Raw genomic sequence first — 11275 nt, 5'->3', positions numbered from 1 at the left:
TAAAAGCTCTAATTGTTTACATTTAACTTTTCTCTCTAAAATTTGTCCAGGTTAAAATCACACACAATTAAAAGCTCTAATTGTTTACATTAAACTTTTTTCCCTATAATTTGCTCACTAACCTACATTGGAATTTGTAATGTATTCGTGACTTCAATTCATTCATTGATTGCGTTACATAGGGCTGGTTCCCACTAGACAGACATTTCAATCACGCCAATCCAAAGTATTTACCGTCAAGATAGAGTGAGTATGCTCAGTCGTAATCCCAATTTCTATTCCGAAAGGACTAGACCGCTGGAGAAAGAGGAGAGATCCTTCGTTTATTGGTTAATCTAATTATATTTCCAGAAATTATTATGAATCTGCAAGGAAAACAGTTTGAAGTAACTGCGTAATCAGACTATTCAGGTTTAATAGTATATTTTTATTTAATTATTTGTTATTTTCTTTACAGCAAAATGCAAAACAACTGGAACAAATTTGTCCTGTTGATGTGGAAGAACTGGGTTCTCCAGAAGCGCCACAAAATTCAGACGGTGGTGGAAATCCTTCTACCAGCTCTCTTCACCATCCTTTTGGTCATCATCCGAGATCTCGTGGAATCAACGCAATACAACAGAGCAACCACATACGAGCCCTTCAGCGTCTTATATGTTCCTCCGCCCATGCTTCTCAGCGATGATGTAGCGTAAGTAATGATCAAGTTTTTCTTACATTGTGATAAGTTTATTTTCTTTTTAATTTTAACAAGTTCCAGATGCAAGGTCCATTCAATTAATAACCGGATGAGTTGTGCAAAAAAAAAAAAACTTCGACAAAGTTTGAGCTTCTTTATTTTGGGGGGGCATCCTAAAACTATTATCAGATGTGCCTGGCAAGCTTGCCTTACGAACGGGGTGCTGCGCTGGGAATCAGTGAAACAAGATGGCGGCATCCTTGCAGGTTTGCATAACGTGGAGCAGCGGTGTTTCATTAGATTTCTGTTAGCTGTTCTGAGTAGTTCTAGGACACTACCAAAAACAATAACAAAGAAGCACAAACTTTGTCAAAGTTTTGTATTTGTGTCTAGAACTTTTCCGATTGTTTATTAAATATACTTGGTATAAAAATATTTTACACTGAAAACAGCAACAAAACATGAGAAGGAATTGAGGTCCTAATTATGTGGGCTAGTACTCATGTGTTGCATTCAGATTCGTTGCTCCCTTGAGTTAAAATATGTTTTGCTATAATTGTTACGAAGTTTGTATCGGGAATTTATAACACAAATAGGCTAATATTTTCAATCTGCAAATTTAAAAATGATGCACAACTTTTGACAGAAACTGGGTAATGTGTTTGCTCTTCGTGTATGGATCAGTGTTGCCAACAACTTCTGAAAAAATAGGCTAGATGACCTTCAGAATTAAGCTGTTTTACACAAAATGACTAGATTTTGAACTGCTAACCTATAACCCACATTGTACCCAGGTAGATTTTAAACCCCTCTTTGTGTAGATTATAAGTGAGTTACAGTAAAATTTGAAATGTTGAATTTTATTCACTGAAGACTATCAAGCAACATACTGTGCATGACTGTAAATTACAATAAAGTTCATTAACAACTCATCTGATTTGTGAAAGTCAACAGCCATATTATCAGATGAATTGAAATAAGTTATCGTCGATAACATCGCAGCTAGCCGAGGTGCTGGAACTGATGCTCCATCGTTGATTGTAGATTGGTTGAGTTTGTGTAGAGAGACTGCCAGTGTCCCAATTTTAATTTTAGCAAAAATTAAAATAATTGAAAAGTAACAATCGGGGCTGTTACAGTAGGGATATTAAAATTCTTTTTGAGTCGATAAGGTGACGAAAATCGACTGGAAGCCTTCGAAATGTGGGTGTGGAGAAGAATGGAAAGAATTAGTTGGGTCGAGCGGAAAACGAATGAGAGAGTGTTAGAAATGGTGGGTGAGAAAAGAACACTTTTAGATATTATTAGGAAGAGGAAGTGAAACTGGTTGGGACATTGCCTAAGAAGAGATTGTATCATGAGGGACGTCCTAGAGGGTATGGTGGAGGGAAAGAGAAGGAGGGGGCGAAGGAGACTACAATTAATGGATGATATTAAAACAGAAAGATCATACGCGAAGACGAAAAGGTTAGCGGAGGACCGTGGAGCATGGAAGCTTCTCAGCTGCGGCAAGTGACCTGCCAATAAAGGCAGAATACCTATGATGATGATGATGATGATGATGATGATGAAGTATTGTCAAGTAGTTGTAAATGTGTGAGGAGCAGGGATGAAAAAAGAACCGCTCTGTTTGTTCCAAAACCGGTTTACGAACCGAGAACCTATGATGAAGTTAGGACCGGTTCCAAAACCGATCTCATTGTTTTGTTAAATTTTTAGAAACGCTCTCAGAACCGGTTCTATTGTTTTGTTAACTTTAGAAACCGCTCCCAAAAGCGGTTCCGTTGGTTTCTGAGTTTTAAGAACCGGTACAATATATTTCCTACATTTAAAAACCGCTCTCAAAACCGGTTCTGTGTTTGGACCATGGTTCAGGAACCGATTCAAGAACCTGTTTAATCTATTACCGCTCTGGAATATGAAGAAAAGACCAAAACCGGTTCTGAGATGCCAAGAAACTACAAACACCGGTTCTTATGTTAAGTCTTTTATGTAAGGTAAAAGTAGTCCCAATTTTTAAATGTAAGAAAAATCTAGAACCGGTTTTGATGCTCTTTCTGAGAAGTCAGAAGAAATAACCAGTGTTTGTACCAGATCTGAAAAATGAAACAAAAGACCGGTTCTGCGACAGTCGATACCGATCCGTGGATACCGTACGAGAACAAGTAAGACATATCTGGAACGTCCCATGAACATCCTGTTTACGTCGTGACGTCTGTGGGATATCCAGAGAATGTCACCAGGATATTCTCTGCTATTAATGCGACGTATTTGAGAAATGTTAATGAAAATGCAGTGAAAAACCTTTGAATAAGTGTATTTGTTTCATGCAACTTCAGTGGTTTTGATTTCATATTATGTGTGTGCATTGGCGTCTCTGGCATGTAAAATTTGGGGGGGACATCAAAGGAAATGATCTAACTGCTAGTATCTCAGTGGAATTTTAGATTGTGTCACTTCAAAATATTGGGGGGGACGCGTCCCCCCCGTCCCCCCGCCAGAGACGCCCATGTGTGTGTATAGTCCAGAAACCGAAGCCCTTCGAAAGGCGAAAGTAGTAAGAGTAAGCGAAGAATACAACACGTCGACGAAGTAAGCTTCAATCATGTAGGGTTATCAAGTCTTTCTGTTATTTTTATTGGCGGTGAATGATATTTGTTTCATGTGCATCCAAACGGGTTGATCAATTGACCGCACATACTTTTTAAACATATTTGTCATCAGAGGTAATCACAGTCAATGCTATCTTGCGTTAGGGGCGGATCCAGGACGGACTTCTAGGGGGGCGGTGGGTTGGAAATCTGCTACTTAGAGGTCTAAATTCTAGAATTGGTTTTATTTTTATATATAAAATAAGACAGTTTTCTCTTCTGGGGAGCGATCGCCCCCTGGATCCGCAACTGCTTTGCGTTTTTTTTTTTTCAACTAGACGTTGTTTCCGCTGTAGACAATGATGAACTGATTTATTTATTTATTCCATTATTTAGTTTCTTATTTATTTCCTCAGTCGACTATATAACTTCAGTTATAGAAAGCGTTACATTTTACGTTTACATACAAATAAAATGATATATTTGCGTGCAATAGGATAATAAATGGTTGTAATTAAAATGCATGCTTTAGTTAACTATATTTTATTATATGTGATAATATAGAATTAACATTATAGAATAGAACAAACTAAGATCAGTGGAAAATAAATGAAATAATAAATAAATATTAGATTCACAATACTATCGACAAAGAAAAGTACAGTAATTTGAGAAAGGTAAATTTATGATAACGTTCTAATATAAGATTATGTGGAGATAATACATGAATGTATAGTACAAAAAAAAAAAAAAACGAAATGAAGAAGTAAAATGTTATAAAGCAAAGAATTGATTTTTAATTGCATAATATCAATATAAGACAAATTACATTCAGTGTAATATTAAAAATAAACGCTATCACTCAATAAATGTATAGGGCCTACATACCGAAATCTAGTGTCAGTATCACTGGACTCATATTCTTTTTCGATATATATTTTACAAACATGTAAGAACCGCTGTCAAAACCGATTAGACGCTTTCCTATTATATCAGTACCGGTTCCAGAAACGCTGCTATCTTAACTCTCAGAGCTGGGCCGAGAATCACTTGGTATTATAAAAACGGCTCTTAAACCGGTTCTTGAACAACAACCGAAATTCAGAACCTCTCCCAGAACCGTTTCGACCTTTTTCCTAACATCTCAGAATCGATTCTTCATTTTTTTTGTCTCAGAACCGGTTCAAGAACCCCTCATCTCTGCTCTTAACATCTCAGAACCGGTTCGAAAACCACTTCCTGAAAAAACAGAATGGTTCTTGAACAACCAATCATAACCGAGAACCGGTTGAGGAACAGGTTCGGAGCGTTTTCACAAGAACCGGTTCATTTTCCATCCCTGGTGAGGAGAGAGAAGAAGAATTAAAAAACAAGTATTTGTTGCGTAATAAAACACCCTCTGTCTAGAGAAATCAATTAATACGATTGTATATAATGACAATTTTTTTTTATAAGTTGTATATTTTCAATAATAAATTAAGACACAGAATTTCATAAACATTCAATAAGTATACATTTACATGGGTCAATTCATATACGATATTGCATAATAGTAATGTAGTAGTATATACACCTATATTTATATATTTATATTAATAGACATGCTCAAAAGGACAAATAGTCTTTTTTTTAAAAAAAAAATACACTTTATTTTCAAAGAAAAAGTATTTTTAGAATTAATTTAACAGCTAATAAAAAGACCAAAAAATGGCAAAAGAGTTTCATAAAATAAGCTATATTTAAGGCCATAAGCATTTCGTAAATTTTGTATGGCTAAATGACTATCCAATTAAGCTTGATTAGGCCACATAAAAAAATGTCCAATTGGCATCACTGGTAGGGATGCAGTCAAAGTCAGCGTAGTGCAATGTTACTCACAGATGTTATACTGCCCGAGATATATGTCCTCTTGTAAGTGGAAATTAAAAAATTAAAAGAAAAAAGCCAGTTATGTATGTTTTTTTTTTAAATTTACTTAGAATTTTTCTATTGCGTATCTTGCCAACACTGAACCGGATACTGATTCAACTGTGAAGGATTCATGCCTTTACACAAAATGGTGTAACTTTTGTGATGAAATGCTGAATATTCATTAATTAGTCCTGTTATTGTTTATAAAGGCTTTAAGAAACCCAAAAGAATTTAGTTCTTTTATCTTGTACTGTTGATTCATCGTGTGTGGTGTGAAGGTCATGGCACGTGTGAAGGTTTCAAAGGAATATAATACGTGTAAATCAACAGGAGGATAAATTAATTATGGAAGACGCAATAAAATCCTTAATGCCACTGTTGTTTGAATATGTCTGTCATTGTAATTCGGTCTCTAAAGTATTTGTTATGTGTCTCCTTGCTAAGTCCAGTTGGATGTGTGGGAAGGTCTTATTTTCTTTTATTATTTAAATCAAACTACAACTACCATATTTGTGCTTGCATTTCTTCTATGCATCACGCATGCAACAGGCACATTATTTCAACACGAAACTTCTATCTTTACCTTCCTGGCTTTAGAGAACACGACAACATAGCTAATTTATTGAAGACACTCACGATATAATAGTGTAGGCGAAAACTGAAAAAAAAAAATCGACTATCCTTTACTTCTTTCTGGTGCTTTACATCACATACTTTTTCCGTTCACGACGCCCTTAATGCTCTATACGCTTTCGTTGCCGGCCCAAGTCAGAATATAGGAGCACCTATAATAATGATTTATTTATTCGTAATGCCCAAAGGCAATTATGAAGTACAAATATATACATAATCATCAAGGAATGTACACAGAACCGGCTCTACCGTGTATGCAATACGTCCATATGCACGAGCGGCAAAATCTGTCATAACTATATTATTTAAAATAAATATTTCTTGTTGGAAAGAGATTTCATGATGATGATAGTTAAATTTACTAAGCTGACTTTCTATTTGAATATTACATTCATAAATCATGTTTAGGCCGCATTAGTTTAAGGTCACATGGACAGTGCTAAAGTAAATGGTCAAACAAATTCCAGCATGAATTGCTAGATTGTTGTCAAATGCAAGAACTCAATTCTGAAAGAGTAGCGAACACCTGTTCCACTTAGTTAATTATCACAGTTTTGATATGAAAACTAGTCTTGTCTTTGTCACAAACGAGTTTCTTATCATTGAAAAAGAAAACAAGTCTTATGTTTTAAAATTTTTAACAGATGGAAAATCAAGAAATAAAAATAAAACAGCTAGTTGCGCTAGAATTGCAAACTGATATATTAAGATGGAAGCTCTATATTGAATTCTATAAAAAGGATTCCAATCTTTCCTCTGCAGGTGTGTTTGCTTTATCTTTCACTAACATAATATATTATTATTTAAAGAAAAAACAGACACAACGAGATTGTATTTGCAGTTTTTAGGACATTCTCAGTGCGAGTTCACTTTTCCCCTTCGTTGTTCATGAAGCATGGGGTAGCATAATTAGAATCGTAGCTTTTAAGATTTGGTCTTTCTGGAGGAAGGAGGCGGAAAATGATGTCACTGCACGGAGCGGCAAATTGCCTAGGGCCGACCCTGGATGTGCAACACCAAATAATGAAATTACAATAAATATTCATTTCCTTTTTACTTATAATGTACAGATGCATTTTACAATTTATCAATTAATAACCGAAAACACTTTTCCTTAAGAATCTTAAATTGAAATTCAAACTGAAATATATTTATATATAGACTAAATTCTATTACCCGCGAATCACATAATTTATACAGTGGAGAACTTTTCTTTGCATTTATGCTATTATCAGGCATATAAAAACAGGTCTAACTCTCAGATTTTGTCAAGAACAATAAAAAGATAATCTGCTTGATATAAACATTATTTTCTTTGTTATCATTTTTAAAGATATAATACTATAAAACCTCCTATTTTCAAGTGACAGTACAAGGTAACCAAAAAAGGTTCTTGCCGTTCTAGAACAGTGATAAACAAAGAGCAATACAGTGGACGGTTACGTATCTTTAGGTTTCGAAGTAATCTCCAACTGTATCCAACACCTTTTGCCAACGTTCGTACAGCTGTGCAATACGCTGGTGATATAACTCGACGGTCGTGGATGCAAAGAAGTCCGTGCTCTCATTTGCGAGAAATCTCCCACGGAGGTAGATATCGAGGAAATGAACCAGGTAATAATCTGTTGGCGCAAGGTCTGGTGAATATAATGCATGGCACAGTGTCTCCCAGCCAAGTTGCTGAAGGGTTTCCCGCGTCTCCTTTCTAATATGTATCTTGGCATTGTCATGCAGGAAGAGCACACACTAGCGATTCGCCGAATACCGGCTTCTTCTGTCTCAATGCACGGTGCACCCTTTGCAGCTGTTGAGAGTAGAGGTGAGCAGTGATGCAAGGATCTCGTAATGCAACAGTTGCCGACAACTCCATCATACTGACAACGCAACATTTCTGGTTCCAGAGGTCTTGAGGTGTGAAGAGCAGGGTTACTTAGCGCCAACCAATGTCAAGTACGTTTGGTAGTGTCATAGAGGACCACGTGCCATCACTAGTTAGAAAGTGATCAAAGATGCGTGTGTTCAGGTGCCGAGTGAGGAAGAACAAACAGGCTGTCCTTCGTTTTCATTGTTGGCTGCCGACAATGTGTGGCATACCTACTTGCTTAACTTGTACAACTTTCCTAGCCATGCAGTTGCAATCTGACTGTTTCAGCGGAAACATGAAACCTTTCTGAAGGCTCATCACACGTTAGACCACTGTCTTCCTCGATGGTTGCTTTCAGGCTTCGTCATCCATCACATGTGGTCGTCCACTACAAAGTTGATCCGAAAGGCTCACATGTCCCGAACGGAATTTCTGGAACCAATGCCTATAAGATAATTTAAACCTTAATGTTATATATGATAATACCCTTCCGATGATAGGTGCATATGTGATAATTTTAGAACGCACACTTTTCTTTTCAGTTCTTGAACGTGCAAATAAATTGTAGATATGCATTAAACAATTATAAACTACAGAGACTGAGATTCTTAACAGTTATTCCCGCTAAAATAAATCAATAACGATTTGAGAATTGGCAAATGGCAATCCTGCATCCATTCTTTAAATTCAATTACGTTTACGATTGGTGGAAATATTGTTGAGATAAAAGAAGTATTGTTAATAAGGATTAAAAACAATTGTGAGGACAATGACGCTGATATGGAGTTCGAAACTGAAAATTACTAGATAATTTTATTACATATTATTGCTAGTTTTAGTAGTATTATACTTATTTCTACAATTATCACGTGCTTAACGAATTTACCATTTTTTTGTAACATATGAGAATTTTAAAGACGAAAATCGATAATTTTGTTCTTTGAGATAGCAACTCTGGTGTCAGTCCGTAAATTTTTGGAAATACTCTCATATAGGCTCGGTGCTGACACATTTAACTTCTACCAAACAATTTAATGATCTTAAAATGTAAAACAAAATGAAAAGTGTTTGGTTCTTCCGATTATCTCCTGCACTATTTTTTTGATGGTTTGGACATAGGGCTCTATCACATTAGGCCACTGGTTGCGCAACCGGTAGCAAACTGGTGGCGACACCACACTCTTGCGTATCGTACACCAGTGGCGCAACCAAAACAAGACGAATATTTTCATGAGAAAATGTTTTCAGTGAGTGAAGCATGCTTCTCCTTTCCCTCTTGATGAAAAAAACGAAGCGAAGAAGGAAGAAAGTGTATATATAGCCAATATTGATGTAAAGGAAAGATAAATGACTATATTACAACACACTATTCTATGATCTTTGTGCGGACGTCACAAAGTATTTTTTTAAATTACTTTCGAATGTCAAAGTCATCATTTTTTGAAATATTGGGCATTGGAATGTCCAATCCCTTGTCCTTGAGAATGAATTTGTAACTTCACTGCATTTCCGTCACCACCTTCATTGTCACTTGCCATTTTCTCGCGAATCAAAAGAAACAACCAACACCATACAGAGTGACGATATATTGCGGTCTGATGAGTCATGGAGCGAGCGCCGATAATCAAACAACTCTTGAACCTGATACTGGTGGCGCCACCAGTGACCTAGTGCAATACGCTAGTTAAGCATAATGGTCCAAGTTTGTCCCGCGCCACCAATTGTTCCCCGGGCAGTTGCTGAGCTCGTCCACCAACCGTCCACCGTTTTCTTGGTGGCGCCACTAGTTGCCCTAGTGTAATAGGGCCGTATGCAGAGTTTTGACGCGTGATTAGTGCCATCCTAAAGAGTTCGAGTAACATAAGGTTCTTGTAGTAATTAGACCTTTAGTATGACGCTAATCAAACGTCAAAAAGACTCTGCATAATACGGATAGACTCTGTATACTTCAATGCCACGCTACGTCCTTCATCCACTTGTTGCGCCACCGGTGGCACAACCAGTAACCTAATGTAATTGGGCTCTTAGACGTCTCCTTTTTTGCACAGAGGCTAAATTAGATATGAACCCACAGCTTAACGTGGGATCTAAAGGATACATGAACCTCTATCGGGAATCGAATCCGGGGCTTCTGCGCTGTAGACGCATATGCTCCTATACAGTCAAAAGAAAGAGCTTTTAAGCTCTTACACTACCAAATATTATAGCTCTTAAATATCCCAGTAAGGGAAAGCTATTTTCTCTATGTATGCTAATAAACAAACTCAGCTAGTTTACTTTGACCTCGAACTTGCTCTTTCACTGTGTTTCGATCTGTTTTGAAGTCTTTATATTTTGTTATTTCTTCCAAGGGTTTCATATCATCAGATCAATAGAGACATAAATATCAAGTGAAACAAACTATCGACTGCTACAGACTGTTTCTTCAAGGTCGGCGTTTTGTTTAGACAAGATTCTTTCCTTTGATTTCTTTTTAGTTGAAGATAATTTCGTCACGAAACTGTCCTTCGTACACCAGGCGGACTGGCTAAGAAGAATTAGTATATATAAAACAAAGATGTCCACCTGTTTTCCTTTTGATTCTTTCATTCTTTTGAAATGAAATTTAACAATCACATTGAGCTTAAATTGTGCTAATGAGTAAATAAAGCTTTTATTGTTTATGTTGAGAATATCCCAACAAGTAAGCTAAGAATAGTGCTAGAATAACGCCAACTTTTCAAATCATCAGATACATAGTTACATAGGGATACTCAAGTTCACATTGTCCGTCAAATTAATACGTAGCTTCTACTAGTATACGGAAATAGTATACCGGACTTTTGAAAACGGAAATAGTATACCGAACACCGTCCTAAAGTAGGTATACTCTTAAGATTGTGGCATCATGGCTCTTCAAACACGTGAACAACCGGAAAGTGGTTACTCCGCATAAAATTGAGCGATTCGGAGTTCGAATTTAATAACTTTAATTACTTTTGAAGCATTTATTAAATTTACTTATTCCAGTTTTGGTTGCCATATGTATTTTTTGTAGTCTACCAACAATATTTTTTGTAGTCTACCAGAAAAGCAAATATAATTGGCAATATAATTATGGCATGCACAAAATATACTTGAAAAATAAGTCTTAGCTGGGGCTGGTAATGTCTCATAATGCCTACATACGTTCACTGGATATGGATGTATTATTTAATTGCAAGGTGTAGCTGAGGATGAAGCAGTGTTAGCTGCGCTCTTGAAAATGTACTTTCGTTGATCTTTAGCCGTTTTGATAAGTTCAGTAAATTTTCCTGCCTTCAACTCTTCAGCAAAATCCATACACGATAGATCTATATCAAAGCGAATTATAAGCTCTGCTTTAACCATGTTCATTGAGAAACGATTCCTTTCGCCACTCCAAAATAATCTCAATAGAACAGAGGATAGGACTAGTGAGAGGAAAAATTACCGGACATTTAACCGTCTGGTTTGGAGGTCGTGCCGGACACCGGACAAGGTCAAAAAGCCGAACTGGACGGTAAAATACCGGACGGTTGGCAACCCTAGCCTCTACAGAAAAGGCAAATAATTTCAACCAAGTTCAAAGTCAAAACT

General features: G+C 36.5%; 1 protein-coding gene across 1 annotated transcript in view; it reads left to right on the top strand.

The window, feature by feature from the left end:
- The first annotated feature begins 461 nt into the window (after window positions 1–461).
- Window positions 462–11275, top strand: part of LOC145665530 (phospholipid-transporting ATPase ABCA3-like) — a 37742-nt gene continuing 26928 nt past the window's right edge. Inside the window, exon 1 of the mRNA XM_081732835.1 lies at window positions 462–691. Within this exon, the coding sequence (XP_081588961.1) occupies window positions 462–691 (230 nt within the window). The remainder of the gene's footprint in view (window positions 692–11275) is intronic.

Source organism: Thermobia domestica, chromosome 11 (genome assembly GCF_964235325.1).
Source record: "Thermobia domestica chromosome 11, izTheDome1.hap1.1, whole genome shotgun sequence".
NCBI classification, from domain to species: domain Eukaryota; kingdom Metazoa; phylum Arthropoda; class Insecta; order Zygentoma; family Lepismatidae; genus Thermobia; species Thermobia domestica.
The sequence above is the reverse complement of the archived record's forward strand: the minus strand, read 5'-3'. Positions and strand labels throughout refer to the sequence as shown.